The 17,687-nt window shown below is 33.8% G+C and overlaps 2 protein-coding genes across 3 annotated transcripts; one reads left to right on the forward strand and one right to left on the reverse strand.

The window, feature by feature from the left end:
• The first annotated feature begins 735 nt into the window (after positions 1-735).
• On the forward strand, positions 736-6,400 carry LOC132054362 (uncharacterized). Of its 2 annotated transcripts, none has more exons than XM_059446393.1 (5): positions 736-1,072; positions 2,192-2,479; positions 2,630-2,723; positions 5,542-5,650; positions 6,189-6,400. In XM_059446393.1, exons 1-5 carry the CDS (start codon positions 1,049-1,051, stop codon positions 6,265-6,267), a joined length of 594 nt encoding a protein of 197 aa, XP_059302376.1. In that variant the 5' UTR covers positions 736-1,048; the 3' UTR covers positions 6,268-6,400. The 2 variants fall into 2 exon arrangements, with proteins under 2 accessions (XP_059302376.1, XP_059302377.1); XM_059446394.1 differs by having other exon boundaries at positions 2,195-2,479.
• Positions 6,401-8,233: 1,833 nt separating this feature from the next.
• On the reverse strand, positions 8,234-12,432 carry LOC132051559 (ras-related protein RABH1e). The gene is made up of 6 exons (XM_059442697.1): positions 12,188-12,432; positions 10,925-10,995; positions 10,061-10,149; positions 9,743-9,854; positions 9,029-9,119; positions 8,234-8,845 (listed from the first exon to the last, which is right to left on the reverse strand). Exons 1-6 carry the CDS (start codon positions 12,302-12,304, stop codon positions 8,702-8,704), a joined length of 624 nt encoding a protein of 207 aa, XP_059298680.1. The 5' UTR covers positions 12,305-12,432; the 3' UTR covers positions 8,234-8,701.
• Positions 12,433-17,687: the final 5,255 nt, after the last annotated feature.

Here is a 17,687-nt window from a genome sequence, read left to right on the forward strand (position 1 = left end):
TTGAATTGGGGGACCAGTGGTGGGGAAGAAGGAAGGGGTCGATTTATTTCAGGGCTTTTACGCACAAATTCTGTGCGTAAAAGAACTTAAGTGTAAAACTACACTTTGGTCCTTCTACGCACAGAATCTGTGCGTAAAGCCTATTTTGGTTCTTTTTTTTAATGAGTTATTTTGGTTCCAAAAATTTTATTTTTGGGTTACAAAAGTCTTGAGCCCTAACAAAAAGCAAGTTTCGTTATAAGGGCCTTTGTGACATCTTTAAAACTTTAGAGCTCTTTTCAGAAGTTACTTTTAAATATTAACACTATTGATAAATATGTCCTTTATTCTAATTTTAGCTCTAGACACCCTCCTTAATTTAAAGCCCCAAGTTAATGCTCATTGTTTCCTAATAAGTGGTGTTCTATCTTTTATTTTTGTTTCAAAATAAGTGGTGTTTAACAAGATCAAGAAGACATTAAGTTTTTTTCTTCCAATTTTACTCTTATTTAAATAAAAATAGAGTTTTACAATAAATCATTAAAGATCTACTTCTTTTTCCAATCATCTGATTAAGGATAAGTTAATAAAAATATGACTTTGTAGGTATGTGTAATTTTCTTAATGTTGGGTATGCCCAAGATGAAACATCACACGGAAGGAGTAATACTTAATTAAATGAAGTCCTAGTTGGCAGGACCCAAAAAGCAAGACAACTGGCGAATAAATTTCCCCAGCTAAAAAGAATCAAAAAGCATAGAAATGTATAAATGGAAGTCAGGAGCTGGGAAAAAAAGTATAAATGGAAAGTCAGAAGGACATTTTCGTCCACAAAGACAAGATCAAAAGTTGCAGAGAGATGTTTGTCGTGATCATTTATGTCGCTATCAGGAGCTTTCCTCCCAAATTACCCTTCTCTTAAGTATTTATATATCCCATCTCCCATGTAAGATTTCAGTACATTTCCCTTTCTGTACTGTAACTCACTCACACTTTGCACTGCCATTACAATATAGTACTACTATCCAACACTAAATTGCATTCTCGAAATCTGTGAAATTTCTCTACAATGCCGGTCAATGTCAGCGAACAGGTGACATTTCTCTAAATGACGATTTTTTTCCTTCTTCTTTTTGTATATGGCCAACAAGTTGGCCTTGTTATCCTCAATGAAATCTTTTACTTGATTAAAAAATATAAAAAAATTACGCTGTTTTTCAAGTTCTTCTTCACTAATTTTAGCTGCATTTCGCTGAAATGATGATGATGATGGTATGCATTACCTGGTTCAATATTTAGTTTAGTGAAGTAGGAAATTATGTACATGCTCTGTTTCAATTTGTTTGTGTTACTTTCCTTTTTTGACAACTTTCTAATCCCAACTTTCTATGTGTAATGGTGGCGTTTGGCTATAGGATTTGGAAGGATTTCGGATTTCAAATTGTGATTTCAATTTTTTTAAAGTGCAAAATTTGACCCATAAATTTATATTTTATAAAAAAGATCCATAAGTTGGTAGATATATTTTTAAAATGTAAAACTTGACTCAAAGTAACAATGTTGGTCTTGGTCATCTGATCGGGAATGCATGTTCAACGTGAAGAAATTGTCCGTATCATGTGGGAGGATCATATAAAAGATTAGTTACACTACACGTCATGTTCTATTTTCCTTTTTATTGAACTAAAGTTCGATCAATAGATATTGTATTTTTTAGAAATATCTTCTAGTAGCATACCAACTTTAATTTGTTATGAACTATAGTTTGCTCATTTGGTAAGATTGTGTAAGAACTGGAGAAGTTTTGATGGTTTTCATAACTTGTGAGATTTTCATGTTAAGAGAAAAAATACAACTTAATAAATCCAAATTGAACGTCCAAACAAAACTTTAACTTCAAATCAACCTGATTTCAAATCATGTCCAAACGGGGCGTAAGACCACAAGATTCAAAAGTTTTTTTACTTTCTTAAACTCCGTTCTAAGTCAGACAAACAAATTGGAACGGAGGGAGTAGGATTTTTGCGAAACAGTGTCTTCTTTTGATATATTGATCGACCCATTTGCTACTCCATTACTGCAAAGCTGGAATTTAGTGAATTCTTTTCAGCTTCAACAGAAATATTTTACCATTTTGTTGCATATTAATGACTCTTTAAAGCTGTCTTTGGATTATATGATAATGCCTCAGTTTTTGTTCTTTCTACTTCAGCAGAGCAAAAATACAATGGATGCTGCTGTATTACCTGATGAAGGAGTCGTCGTTCCACGATGTGAATCATATATAGATTTGCCTAGCCTTTCAAGTCCAAGTTATGTGAAAATTCCAATTTCTAGGGATACCCAATCGAGTTCCCAAAACTATGCCAACCTAAAGAATGATAGCACAGATGTTTATTCCCCATATATTTTGGATATAGATATTGAGAAAGGAAAGCCAGAGGCTCTTAAATCCATTGAGGAAATGGGAGGAAATTTGAAGACTGAGGATTCCTTAACAGTAAGTTCTTATTCACATTTTGACCTTGACCTTGCATTTACTCATATTATACTGCCAATTACAGTGCCTGTTTTATGTTAAGATTGTGTTGTCTGACTTTGGGTTTGGTCACTGTAATCTGAAACATGTAACATATCGTTTGCTATTCAGATGATGTTGCAGAGAGAAATTACATCACAGATGGCAGGGAAGCTTATACAATTCCTGAATCACAGCTTTGAGTTGCCCAATTTCACTTTTAAAGGTAGACACCATTTGGCTCAACCACTTTGCAACCTGTTTTCCTAGTTTAGTTTAACGTGCTCTAATGGCATTTCTCTTTACTGCATATTCTTCGAATGTTCAAAATCGTTTGCTGTTAAGTTAACTAAATCAACGAATGCTCCTATTGAACTTGATCTGCTACTGAACCCTCCTAGATCTTCCAGTTCTTCCATCCCTATCTGACTAAATGATCGGCAAACGCTTCAGAGAGATTAAGAAGACTATTCCTGTTGGAAAAAAAGTGCAATCTAGTCGTTATTTGGTAAAGTCATAACTAGAGCCGTAGTTAGCAACACTGGAAGAATTAAAGATTTCCTAGTAAAATTGCTACTCATGCCCTTGAAAGTCGAGAAAACTTTTACAATTATATATTAGAATGTATCTAAATTCATTTTATGCGTCAAGGTTTCATATTATATAGTGTTATTTAGAATATTCTTAATTTTGTCATAATTAGAGATCTTGGTAACTGGTTTTTGATGTAACTTGAACTTTCTTATTTCTTTTCATGTAAATTAAACTTACCTTGTATATGTTATTTATCACCAATTCAACAAGATTTTTCTCTTCCACTCCCCTTTGTTTCAAGTGGTATTAGAATGAGATCAGAATAGCTACTGCCCACTGGAGGATGGCGTTATACTACTCGACCGACGAAAGTTTTTTTTTTTTTTAACAGTCTTCTCTTCCCCATTCACGGTCTCGCCGCCATTACATCTCTTTCTCTCTGTCTTTGTATTTGCCTCATTCCACATAATCTAACATCATAGTTTCGTCTCGTTGAGATGAACATAATTCTGGGGGTCTATATTTGTCTTTGACTGATATAATTATTCCACCTCAGTGTGTCAAGTCAGTAGGTCCAGTTTGCCCAGTCAGTATCATATCATCGCATTGTCAACGCCGTGTCATTTCCCAGTTAGCGCGATTTGTGGTCATATCATTGCTAATTTGCATAAAGTCAGCACTGTGGATTCCCAACCATCAGGTCAAGCTGGCAACATACTTGTCTTTGTCATCTATCTAGTCAGAATGGCAGCCCATATATTCTGAGTTTCCCTCATGTCTCATGAATTCACAATGGTGCTACAACTTGATCAATTTTTTCTCATGGATGTGACAAGTCAATTCTTTTCCGGCAATACCTTCGACTATACTATCAAATGGTTGTTCCTTCAAGCATCAGCTTTTTTCGACATCTTGATTCTTGACTTGGCTTTCCAGTTCTGATTAGAAAACTCAAGTTGTTTCACTATCTTGAGTTTGAGGGGGCGCTTTGACTGCTGAGAAAATTACTGCAAATATATGTTAGAATGTGTCTTAAGTTCACTAATCTGTTTAAATATTTTCAAATATGATTCAGAATTTCATTAGTGATTGTGTCCCTTACAAAACAAAAGTAAGTGGTAGTTGCAGGTTTGGCAAAACCCAGTAGCTAAGTGGTAGATGGGGGTTCAACAGAATCCAGTAGCTTTAGCTCAAACTTTATGTTAAAATTCATTTAATGTAGTTAATAAGTACAAATAAATATGTTAAAATGTGTCTAAAGTTCACTAATATGTCTAAATATTTTCAAATGTGACTCAGAATTTCTTTAGGGATTGTGTCCCTTAAAAAAACAGAAGTGGTAGTTGCGGGTTCGGCAAAACCAAGTAGCTAAGTGGTAGATGCGGGTTCAGCAGAACCTAGTAGCTTTAGCTCAAACTTTGTGTTAAAATTTAATATGTACAAATAATCTATCAAGAACCCATTAAGCAAAATTAATTGTGGCGTAGAATCCGCAAACAAAAAATCCTGGCTCCGCCTCTGGTTAGTGATTTTGTCATAAATAGAAACCCTTGTAACTAGAAAACTACTTTAACTTGAGCTTTTCCTAGAAGCCTCAGTTTATCTTGTCTTATGTTAACTAATCTCCTACCTAAGTACCCCTCGGTATGTTGTATACCACCAGTTCCTTGAATGGGTTCTCTCCTCTTTCCCAGTTCACAAATAGAAACTTTCGTAATCTTCGCGCCAAGATTATGTATTCCTCGCTTTGTTTCCACCAGCCAAGCCTTTGACACTGATAGAAAGAGCAGGTATGATGAGAGGAAAGACCACTCAATAGATGAAATGGCCAGCTATATTAAGTAGGTTTTCTTAGGCTATTAAAGTATCTGTTTAACTTTAGAGGTGCGGAAGCAAAACTTACAAAACTAAAATAATCCGATTAACATGAAGTTATCCATTGCGTCAAACTTTTTATTGAACACCAAATAGTTTGCCTATTCGAAGGGACCCAAAATTTGAACTTCAAAATCAATAGGCTAAACTGTAAATCCCAACTACCCATTTGATGGAAAACCCTTATAGCATCCTCACTATCAATTAGCACTCCCATTTATCTGAAAGTATGAAGCTGTTCCTCTTTTTTTCCCCAGAACACGTGCTTTCAGAATGTGAATTTTTGTATTGATGATAGTTAGGCCCTCATTTCATTGTATTAATCAGAACTTCTCGAGCTTTTACCATCATCACATTCCGCATTAACTTTGTATTCTGTTATCCTTGGATCAGTCATTTCTAGTATGACTTCTCATTGTGTCTCCTGACAAGGTTGACATGATGGGTTGCCTGATTACAACGAAAGTAGTCCAATAATTTCCTGCTTAAAGGGAAAAAAGAGTTTCACTTCATAGCAAGACCTGAATTTCCTGTTACTTCAACCCTAAATCTTTCAGCAACCTGGAACTTCCATTTTGAGCATTGGTTGTACAATGTGATAAACAATTTACAAGTGTTACTTTTTTATGTAACAGATAAATGGCTGGATGACAAAATATGTGATACTTCTAGCAACAGATTGAGGAAATACAAGCGCGCGGCATCATTTAATTCAAGAAGAGTTGTTCTGCTCTTCTCTGTCCTGTAAGCTTAGTTGCTATTGTCAAACCATTTTGATTGTTTTCCTTCGCCCAACACCCCCCCCCACCACCACCACCACCAAAACCCCCACCCCTCTCTCTCTTCTTTTTTTTTTTTTTTTCCCTATTGGGAATTAGAAACATTTGCATCTTTTCCAAGTTGATCTTGATCTTCTGCAATCTATATGCGGAAGCAGTGATCAATATTGAATTATTTGAACTTCTAATATGGACTACCAGAAATATTGTGACAATTAGTTGTCCTGTGCTGTTGCACCTATAACTGAGTAACTCTATATTTACGTGCATGAACTAATGAACAAGAACATGTGCCTGACCAACTTCAAAATTTCAACAAAAGATGCATTTCACCAAGCTATGGTTTTTGCAACATGTGGATTTCCTAAATTCTTTTGTTTTCTTTTTTTGATACTACTACTACAACAACTAGGCGTGAAAAGCAAGTTGTACGTCCTAAATATTAGGTGTTTGGTTGCATTTTCTTGTACAAAACTATTAACTCAACTCTCTTTCCTTCCCAGATCAAGCGTGGGAACGATTATACTGATATGTCTGACTCTAAGAGTTAGAATGATTGCGGATGGCTCTGGTAATGTTTGATGTCTGCTTTTGTCGTCCAGTTTCCCTCTCATTTGTAAATTAAAAAATAAAGCTTTCCTTTAATTCTTTTGCTTCTTTTTTGAATATTATTGTAAAATATTCTCAATTTGTAGAAATTAGTTTTAAAATCTAATGCACGATGCTCTCAAAAGTTTTTGTTCTTTATGTATCTAGGATTGCCGAGTGTGACATAGGTAAGCAGGTCATCTTTGCTGGATAATAATTTCATAAGCCCTTCTAGTCTGTAGGACAAGTTATTCATTTTCATGACAGAGGACCTGTGCAATTTATTGTTGGTCTCAAATCTCAATACTGGGCACTTGATAAGTAGTAATCAGTAACAAGAATGTATCTTGAAGAAGACCGATACCCCTTGGAATTTATTGATTCTGACCCAACTCTTAAGCTATTTATTTCTCCCTTATAATCATCGTGTTGTTCTGCAAGTCTGATTGTATCAAAATTGTGATTATAAATTTCACAATGTTTTTTTTTGAGCTGAATGTTTTTTCTCGTAGTATTTCTAAGTAGCTTTAAATTTGCATATTTGTTTTGGGAAATTTGCACGATTGCCCTTATTCGGAGGTGGTCTTTAATTTTTGCCCTTCTCATAAAACTCATGGGTTCTGGCTTCGAACCCTCACTCAGCCAGAAATTTAAAAAAAATCGCAAGGCAGAGTTTGACTGCAAACTCTCCCTTATCAGGTAGAGTTTTAAACTTTACCTCCCTTATCAGGTAGAGTTTGACTTGCAAACTATATCTTATAACGCAGAGTTTGAGTGCAAACTCTACTTAAGGCAGAGTTTTGCCTTCAGACATAAGGCAAAACTCTACCTTAGGATAGAGGTTTGCATTAAGACCTCTTTTTCTTTTTTTTTTTTTTTTGGTACACAGCTGGAATTTTGCAAAACTCTACCTTAAGGCCTAACTTTTGCCCGAATAGGCTTAATTTTGCTACGAAACTCTATCTTTGCGATTTTTTTTTTGGACTGAGCCGGGATTCGAATCCCAAACATCGAGGTATTAGGTGAAGGGCAAAAATCAAAGACCAACAATTTGAGGGACAAAAATTAAAGACCAATGCCTTTGAAGGGCAATCCGCGCAAAAAAATGATTTGGTTTTAGCGGAGAGTTTGATATTAGTCTTATTGATGCTCCGTAGCTAAAGTGAAACAATAATATTAAGATGGATTAGATACATTCAACAGGCTACTTTGTGGTAATAACACCAGCCTTAAAGTCTGCCTTTCTCCTGCCACTAGTTAACATTTGGGGTTTCTAAAGTGAACCTAAGTTAATAGTTAATACATAGGTTGAGCTTGGCAGGAAAACCTTTTTTTTTTCTTTTGAGATTTTCTTTTCTTTCAAATATGCTACTTAGAATCATTGCTTAACAAAGAAACCTGAAGCCCCAGGGGCTTAGCATCCTTAGAAATCTCAACCGCTAGCCAAGGTGGATGTAGTAATGTAATGGCTCCTACTGTTGGAAGAGCATCTAAGAAAATTAAAACCTAATAATGAAACAATATCTATGATATTGAATGTCTTCAATAATCAGTGTTCCTAGATTATTTCTCTTGAGCAGTCAATGTTGAGCACAGTCCTCCTGCTTGTTAACTAATTAAAATTTGCTCAAGTTTGATTATACTATCAAGTTGGTACATTAAGTACATCCAAATTGCCAGGATACTCGAACTCAACTTGTGGAAAACTCAAATAAAGCTTGTTTTCTTCAAATAAAAAAACCCAAATTCAAATTCTTTTTTCTGCAAACCAAATCACCCTTGAAAAAGTTTACCTTTCACTTGCCCAAAGGGGCAAAGAAAAGAAGGTTCTATGAAACTGTTGTATGATGGCAGCAGCAAGAACCTGGAATGAATTGATTATGAAAATATTGTAAAGATTCAAAAACGGCACCTCATGAGTGTCCGTAATAATCTGCGGGTGTTGTGAGAACTTTGACAATGAAAAAGAACACCGTGAAGGTAATTGGTGTATGTATCAATAAACAATAGGCGGTGCAACAGACTAAAATGAATGTGAAATACATATGGCATCTCATTATCTATTCAACATGTCAACTAGGAGAATCCTCCGGAATAAATGGTTCCTGAACTAGTTAGGAACCATAACATATAAACACAAGAAGTTCTACCAGGAAACATAAATGTGATGATTCTAACAAATGCTTCCTCAATAGTTTCGTAGAGAAAACAGTCGTCAGCTACCTCCTTGATGGAGTTGTTGTACATCATGAAGAAACATCGATGCTGCAAAACTCATAAACTAAGAAATTCGCTAATTGTGAACACCCTAATAACTGGATGCAACTGTGTCTTAGTGTGTTTCCAAGTTCTCTAAGTTTTCTTGTCTTTCTCTGAATATCCCGATTTAAGGCTAAAGAATTTCCTGCTTCCTCTTTTTAAGTACAATCTAGCATGCGCAACCTCCCCCTTGCTGCTCTGTTTGGGATGTATTTGTGGTAGGCTTCAAATTAACGTCAACCATATCTTCCTGTTTTGTGGATGAAAGTGTTTCCATCCCTGGTAAGGCGGCAGCAATCTTTCGGAACAAAGGCTGCAATTTTCATTTTCATATTCTTAATATCATGGATTTGAGTACGAATAGAAGTTATGCCAACTCCAATGTTTTGAGCAAAACTAGTGATCAGGATATTAGTATTTTGATTCTCAGTATAACTTGACTGAGGGGGCAAAAAAATTTCAATGGAAATCGCAGAAAGGACTTAAGCGTCTGTACCTTGATATTGAATCCCGCTTTAGCACTGGTTTCTATATACATTACTCCGAATTCACGAGACTTAGCATCTCCTTCTTCTGTAGAAACTTGCCTGTTTAAATCAGCATCATCGCCATAAGAGAAATGGTGGAAATAATAAATCATAGTCTACAAGAATTAAAATACAATGTCCTCTTCTTGATAATCTCTTAAAGAAACTTTTTTCTCCTATTCTTTTGTGGAAGGAAATTGGACCAGAGAAGGACATAGCAAGAGATCAAGAGATCCAGACTCAAGCCCTGTAGAATACTAATAGGTTCTGTATCTTACCTTCCAAGATCTATATCAATCTACTAGCCTTTACTTGAGAAAACTGAACAGTTTAGTTGGAGCAGTGTCTCTTCACTAAAGACTATGTACTCGAGACAAATTTCCATCAAATGCAATCTTCCAACTACGGAAAATCTCTACTCGAATGAAAAAATGGATGTCCATAACTCTCTAACAAGAAATTTTGAAAAGCGAAAACATATATTACGGTTTTGCAAATCCATGCTAGATTCTGAAAGAATGTTAGGCCTGGTTTAAATCTTAACTACATGCAACTACTTTTACTAGATCCCAACGAGAAATAAAAAAGGAACTGACAGGTGGTAAAAATAACATCTAAGAGGTGAACTGCTGCATAAGTAGGTAAAGCAGTTGTCGAAAGGAAAATATCCATCCACACCCTACCTTTTATCAACAAGATCAGTTTTGTTCCCGACAAGAACAATAATGACATCACTGCCTCGTTCAGTGCGTACTTCCTCAATCCACTTTGAAGTGTTCAGAAATGATTGGCGGTCTGCAGATATGATGATATCACCAAAACTTTATTCATGGAACATTAAACAGGAAAAAATAATCAAAGACGAACATATAGAGAACCAATTTACTATAGACTCCCTAGGAACCTTCTACTATCACCAAATATGAATTTGCTTGAGCAGGCCACAGAGGGCACAGATATGTGTAGATATTCCATGGGAACAATGTCAAGCAATCACTTACTGGAAACATCATATACAATTACAGCAACAGAAGAATCTCTAATGTAGCTTGGAATAAGACTTCTAAATCTTTCTTGACCAGCAGTATCCCTGCATGGGTTCAGATAATGCTTTAGAAAAAATAAATGCATCCGAAATTAATTCATTGATCAATGCCCAACACCACAATTGGCAAAACTACAAGATGAATATTAACAGAAACTGGTTTGCCCGATATCACACACGGAACAGATTTGAGATTATTTCCAATACTTGCTTCCAAAGTAAAGCATGTAACATTTTGCAAAACATAGGCAAAAGTAATGTTCTCTACTAGATGAGTTTGTCTGGAAATGATCTTGTGAAAGTATTTGGTCTTTTGGTCTGATTTTTAACAGATGTCTTGTTTCATAGACAATCCAGGCTTGTCAAAGTTGAGATTTCTCAAGATAAAAATTTTAACTTCAACTAATAGAGCACATAAAAAAAATTCCAGCATAAACAAAAAAAAAAAAAAAATCTCGCTTTTTTCTTTTTCCTTCTGTTTTCCCCCCAAGTTTTCTGTTTTTCTCATTCTAAAGATGGAAATTATCTTGTACTATCATAAAGAATCCAGACTCTGAGAAGTAACATCTCGTGTTTTTTTTTCCTCCAAGTCTGTTATTTTCTCGTTTCACATAACATAAAAAAGAAGAAGGAACGTAAACATGCATTTGAAAACTAATTCCATCTCTGTAAAGAGACTTATAGCTATAAGTAATTCAGGCTTCGATTACACATTTTCAAGTACATCCAACTGATAAGTTCGAAATAAATAAAAATGCAATATTAGTTGAGAAAATCTAGCTAATCTAATCTAAAAGTAAAAGAGAGAGAGAGAGCCTACCAGAGCTGCAAGCGAACTGTTCGATCTTCAAGGTACATTGTCTTTGATAAAAAATCAATACCAATGGTAGCCTGCGTATAGAAAAGAAATAAGGTAACCAAGAGCTTCAAACTAACTTAATTGATAAATTGGAAGCAATCACCATAAAGGATGTTAAAATTTAGAGGCAGATGAGAACATTTTTTAAAAAATGAGTTTGCTCAAACCACAGATCACATTAAGTTTGTACAAAAGGGTGGAGAGTATTAAACACAACTGCAAGTCAGTATAAAAAATTAGAGTAGTAATCATGAAAAGATTTTGAAATTTCATGTCAATTAAATCCTGTAAGTCCTCATATACTTTCTTGTTTGGATTGAAGATATCACATAAAGACAAAATTGTTCTCTATTAAGTAGCTTATTACATTGAAAGCTTTCGTTACCCAGTGTTATCAAAAGCGAAAAGCGCAAAAAAGTTCCAAGGTCCTTTGGGACTTTAAGCGCAAGCGTAGGCTTTATTGAAAAAAGGCGCAAATGGAGAAAAAAATATAAGTATGTATGTGTAGTCCATAAGCATGAATAACAAATATATGGACAAAGAAATTGAAAAAAAGAAAGTACAACAAAATGAAATATTAATTGTTTAGTGTCACATTTTCAGGATTACGCTATTGGCAAGAAAAAGTATGCCATAGAGCTTGGATGACGACATTGAAGGACCCATAAAGCAAGGTGAAGTGCTGAATATGTTTTGCGCCTCGCTTTAGGGCTTAAGCGCACCTTTGACAACACTGTTGTTGCGATTAAGGTTTTATGGGAATATGCTGAGTGTGTGTGTATATATATTTATATATGTATATATGTATATATATATGTATATATATATATTCAACGAGAAACCTCACTGGGGTATTTTGCAGTATTACCACAATATGGGAAATCAAATAACCTGAAAATCTAGGCGTTAAACTGTCCCTATAATTAGGCATATGGATGGAAAATGTTCCTTTACAGCATTAATTTCTCGGTTCCAATTTTCCCTATTACCAGTAAAAAAGAATGGCATAGGAACTGGAAACGAGCAGAAATAGCGATCCACAAGTAAAAAGGGCAGCCGGTTGCACTAGCGGATCCGGGAATTAAGGCCGGACGCGTTAGCCTATATATGCGATGCTACACTACATTTAACGAAAAGCCGGTCTCGCGTGCATTTTCCGAGCACGCGACTTATCAAAAAAAAAAGGAATGATGGAATTGGAAAAGGAGAAAGAGAGCTGAAGACCTGATAAGTGGTGTCGAATTTATCGTACATGAAGCGAGTAATGATGCTTGTTTTGCCCACAGATTGATCTCCCAAAAACACCAACTTGTACTTTGCTAATGGCGACACCACCGCCATTTAGAAGAATTTAATTCCCTTTTTTCTCCTTCTTCTCCACACACAAAAACACTTTCTCTCTCTCTCTTTTGATGATGAGAGATCTGAATCGGTGGAATGAGGAAAGAGAAAGAAGAGAAAATTAAGGAACACAAAAGAGACGTACCGCTCGCTCTCTGCCTGTCTTTGAATTGTCTATATATATATACCCCTCTCACGACTAACCGCCAACTAAATCCCCAAGCTCCAAAATACACTTTTGCCCTTATGAGAAAATTACTTGCACTCTGCATTTACAATAAATTGAATAATTTAACTTTTAAAGTAACAAATTAAATGAATACTTAATATATATACTCTCTCCGTCCCAATTTAAGTGTTTACTTGCCGTTTTGGTCTATCTTAGAAATAATGCCATTTTTTAATACGTTTGGTAAGTTTTTGAATTTCAGCGGCAAGTTTAAGACCACGAGATTTAGAGAACTACACATATCTTTAATTTAAGATCACAAAATTCAAAAATTACCCTTTATTTCTTAAATTCCATGTGTTTTCCCATTTAATGGAATTTATAGAATTCAATTCAAAACTAGTCTGGCCAACAATTTCGAATACCGATTGCACAAAGCAATTAAAAAAAAAAGGTTTTTTTTTCTTCTCTTTTTGTTATGACAATGAATATGATAACTTAGTTCACGTGTCTTGGTGGGGAGCATCTTCCCCTTCAACGAATCCTACAAGACGTAAATCAGGATTAATCGGTAATAGTTTCGAGTATTAATTGCGCAAAGCAACATGAAAAAGAATTCCTTTTTTTCTTCATTTTCTTGTTTTGATAATGAAGATGAGAAATTAGTTCAGATGTATATTGGGAGTTCCTTTTCTGTGAGGTTATTTACTATAACAAAAATCACAATTCTCTTGCATTTTCTGATACACGAGCAATTTTTCAGAAGACTATCTATATACATGACGTAATTTAATAGCTTACTATATTAAGTAACCATATTTCTTTAATTAACTTTAGCTTGTGATCTTGAAGCATCTGAAATTGTCAAAAACTTATTTGTTAAGTAACAACAAACGATCATATTTCACATGTAGAAGATTTCTTATTTTTAATACATCTTAACATTTTAATCCATGCTTTTATTTTAGTAGATTTCCACTATTCTTTCAACAAAAGAGATACCATATAAAGCATTGTCAATGCAACTATACGAAGGATTCTCTAGACAATATTTCCTAATATCACCAGACCTAAGAAGAGTAACGCCAAAAAGAAAATTCAATGTCTTATTACAACGAAAGTTCTTTGTTTGGAAAACTTAATGATTTTGCACTTGCTTAAATCGGACTAAGTGATACAATTATCCTTATTTTGACTTTTATAGACCAAATGGTTGTTTGATGTTTATTACTATTAGGGGTGTTCAAAGTAAACCGATAAACCGCATCAAACCGATAACCGAATCAAACCGAGAAAAAAACCCGACTAGTGGTTTGGTTTGACTTGGTTTGGTGTTGGAAAAAAAAACTCGACCATAATTGGTTTGGTTTGGTTTTAGCTAAAAAAAAGTCAAACCAAACCAACCGACATTACATGTATTCAATTTTTAAAATATTTTATACATAAAAATATTTATTTGTAATGTAATTTATAAATATTTCTTAATTTTTTCATAGTTCTTCATCTATTATCATATTATTCAAGCTTGAACTTAGGATTTTGAATGTGAATAAGTTTTATATCCTATGGATGTTAGTAACTCATATAAAGTCAAACCAAAACCAACTCAACACTAATACTAACAAAAGAATTTCAATTTACCCATAGAAATGACAATAACGTTGGATATCTATTCTTTAATTTTGCATAATTGATTTAGAGAGTGAAAATACAGAACTTAAATTTTTTTTTCTTGTCATGTAATTAATACTTATTAGCCGTACTTATGTTAGCATGACTTAGTATTTTTAGATTATGGTCATTTTCTTTATGGCTTATTAATTAGCAATATTTATTTTAACCGATTTTATTATTTTTTGTTGAATATTTTAATACAATGTCATCACTCTTCTCACATTTTGTGTTATTTTCTTATGAAACACCTTAATTACATAGTTGTATCTTACTAGGACTAAAGAAATATTTGACGTAAAAGTTATATGTTTTGTATCAAGATTATTCCGAAAAAAAAAAAAAAAACCCGAATAACCCGAGAAAACCGAATAACCCGAGAAAACCCGAGGTTGAAAAACCCGAATTTTATTGGTTTGGTTTGGTGTATAAATTTAAAAACCCGACGCAATTGGTTTGGTTTGGTGTTTAAGAAATCCGAACCAACCCGGTCCATGTACACCCCTAATTACTATCATCGAAAAGCTTAGTGTTATGCTGTAAAACAAGTGGAGTACAGTGTAAACTTGTGAAGTGTAGAACCAATTTCTTTTCCAAGGAGTACACACTTGCTTTCAGTTACTCTGCGAGTCAAATGGAAACCGAACCGTGAAGTCGCCATACTCCCTATAAGATGGTAAACTAGCTCAATTTAATCTTGCAAAAGATAGTAAAGCTTATAATGAAACCAAACTCACTACATTGTGATGTTAAAGATTTGATCCAGTTTCGATTGACAGTAAGTAATTAGTAGTATTTCATGCATACTGGTTTGGACATCACATCAGTATTTGCAAATATTTATGCAGAATACTAATAAGATATTAAATTTTGGGAAAATGACATAGGGTACCTACTTAAGACTTTTTATTACAAAATATATAGATAGTTTTCCTTATTTACAAATCATAACGATATTTTACGAAACATGACGGATTTTCATTTTTCATTTTTTTACAGAAAAATTCTTTTTTTAAAAATATAATATATTTTTTTTAAAAATTAAAATTATTTTTAAAAAATATATATATATTTTAAAATTTATTTATTTTTTATATTTTTTAAAAAATTAATTTTTTTGTTGCTCAAAGGCTTAAAAAATTACCTCAATTTTTTGTGTATGAAATGTTTATATGTGAGCGAAATTTTTAATATAATTTTCATACACAATTGTGAGCAAAAACTTTAAGCCTTGAATATTGTATGAAAGTTGTTACAATGTTGTTGTAGTTGTATTACTTTTCCAGAAACCTAATATGAACTTTGTATATGAAAAATGTGAATGAAATTCTAAGTCTCGAGCGAGATATACACATTTCATACCATTCTCATACATAAAATTTTGAGCGTATGTTTAAGCCTTGATCGAGAGATACACATTTCATATGTTTTTCATACACAAATTTTGAGTGAACTTTTTAAGCCTTGAGCAAGATATACACATTTCATTTCATACATAAAATTTGAGCGATTATTTTAAATCTTGAATGTTGTATCAAAGTTGTAGACAATGTGGTTGTAGTTGTATTAATTTTACAGAAATCTAAAATGAAATTTATACACGAAAATGTGAGCGAAATTTTAAGCCTTGAGCGAGATACAAATTTCATACCGTTTTCATGCACACAATTTTGAGTGAATTTTTTAAGCCTTGAACGAGATATACACATTTCATACATTTTTCATACCGTTTTCATAAACACAATTTTGAGCGAACTTTTTAAGCCCCGAGTGAGATATGCACATTTCATACAACTTTCATACATAAATTTTTGAGCGAAAAAAATATTTTTTAAAATAAAATAAAAAACAAATAATTTTTTTAAAAAAATAAAAAATAAAAATTTTAAAAAAATAAAAAATAATTTGTATAGAGTTTGTAATGTTATGTTTTGTAAATAGAAAACTATCGTCACATTTCATAAATATTTCTCCTTAATATATATATATACACACACACACTTTACCCTTAATTTTTTTTATTGAAAAGAAGTTTTTCGACTTTAAACTTAATCACTTATTTTTCAACTTCAATTAAATATTGTCCGGACACCTACACGCATTTATGTGTAAGTTGTCACAAATGATTAAATGTTAAAAATGACATGCAAGGCACTACTTTGCATGATTGTTGGGGTCACATCTCATTCATTTTAAAAGCTCTACGAGTGCTGGTGCACATAGGGGCACTTAATGAAATAACAATTGTACTAAGTTTATTTTTAGCGTAGTACACTTCATCTTAAATTTAGGTATGTATTTTGTGAAAAGCCTTTGTTCCTCTTCTTTTATTTATAAAGGGCAAGCTTTGTTCAAGAGCTGGGACCGTGAAACTAATCCCAAGAAGTAGCAAAATTACCCCAACAGATATTTTTTCGGAAGAGTAAAAGGGGAATTTATGAAGCCACCCACAGAACCCCTAACCAGTAAGTGTAGTTGAGTTCCAACTTCAAACACCAATATCACATCTACTAAAACTGTCGCCAACCAAATGTTCATATCATTCATAGAAATGTAAAGCTTTCTTCACATTTTCAGTCCTTCAAACATGTGAATACCATCTCACAGGCTGAAACCTTCAGGTTCTTAGAAGATTCTGCAGTTCAATTTATTGGGAGATTTTTAGAGAAAATTCATCAGGAAAAATTATGAAATAAAGAAGCGCTCTCCGAATCCACCACCTTATTATTGCACTAAGGGTCGGAAAAAGCTACCCTGAAATCATCGGTATACACTATGGGAATAAGTGGTTGAAAAGTAACAGTTAATGAAACAGAAGGAAGAGAAAAATATAGTAATGCAAGAGTAATAATAAATGGGAGGAGGAGGTAGGAAACAGTCATTAGAACCAAGGAGCACAGAACAATCCTATAGAACCTATTTTGTCTACTGCCTCCTCAAAAAAGAATTGCTCATTTCAAGTTCCTCTGTGGATGTTAAAGACTGTCATAGTATCACCAGCTCCAGAGCATAAAACATGATCAATGCCACTAATTACTTTTTCTTTTACTAATAGTGATACTGCAAGCGCAATAACTGCAAAGGATTTCGTATTACTTCTTGATATAGGAACAGCAACATGAACTGACATCCTGAGCAATGACATTAGTAAAGTAGTAGACAGGCCAGCTATCAGAAATTGCAACAGATAAAAAGTTGTTTTCATCAACTTTTTTCAGATTAAAGCTGAATCTTTGCTTTAGTTATCTCAATCTTCCATCACCTGACTTTCTTTTTCTACATTTAAGAAAAGTGAGCTTACTATTTCTACAAACTCATCGGCACTGCCAAAGCATGATTGCTAAAGAATACGCCAGACCATAAACTATGAAAGATTGCCACCTAATACTTGCAAACGTGCAGCAGAAAATGACAGGGACTTTTCATCCAGGTACAATCGTAATGGTATTCATGGAGACTTAACATTATGATTGTATTATCTATAATACAAAATACAGCAACGACCACTTTATCCTTCAAAATGTGGATGAGGAAATAAATGGA

This window comes from Lycium ferocissimum, chromosome 4 (assembly GCF_029784015.1).
Source record: "Lycium ferocissimum isolate CSIRO_LF1 chromosome 4, AGI_CSIRO_Lferr_CH_V1, whole genome shotgun sequence".
Lineage (NCBI taxonomy): Eukaryota > Viridiplantae > Streptophyta > Magnoliopsida > Solanales > Solanaceae > Lycium > Lycium ferocissimum.

Coding starts and splice junctions, on each gene's coding strand:
- LOC132054362 (XM_059446393.1), top strand. CDS start 1,049: ATGCCGGTCAATGTCAGCGAACAG. Junction 1,073..2,191: donor CGGTCAATGTCAGCGAACAG/GTGACATTTCTC, acceptor TTTCTACTTCAG/CAGAGCAAAAATACAATGGA. Junction 2,724..5,541: donor GCCCAATTTCACTTTTAAAG/GTAGACACCATT, acceptor TTTATGTAACAG/ATAAATGGCTGGATGACAAA.
- LOC132051559 (XM_059442697.1), bottom strand. CDS start 12,304: ATGGCGGTGGTGTCGCCATTAGCAAAGTACAAGTTGGTGTTTTTGGGA. Junction 9,120..9,742: donor ACTGATCTTGTTGATAAAAG/GTAGGGTGTGGA, acceptor TGATTTAAACAG/GCAAGTTTCTACAGAAGAAG. Junction 8,846..9,028: donor AAGCGGGATTCAATATCAAG/GTACAGACGCTT, acceptor TGAAAATTGCAG/CCTTTGTTCCGAAAGATTGC.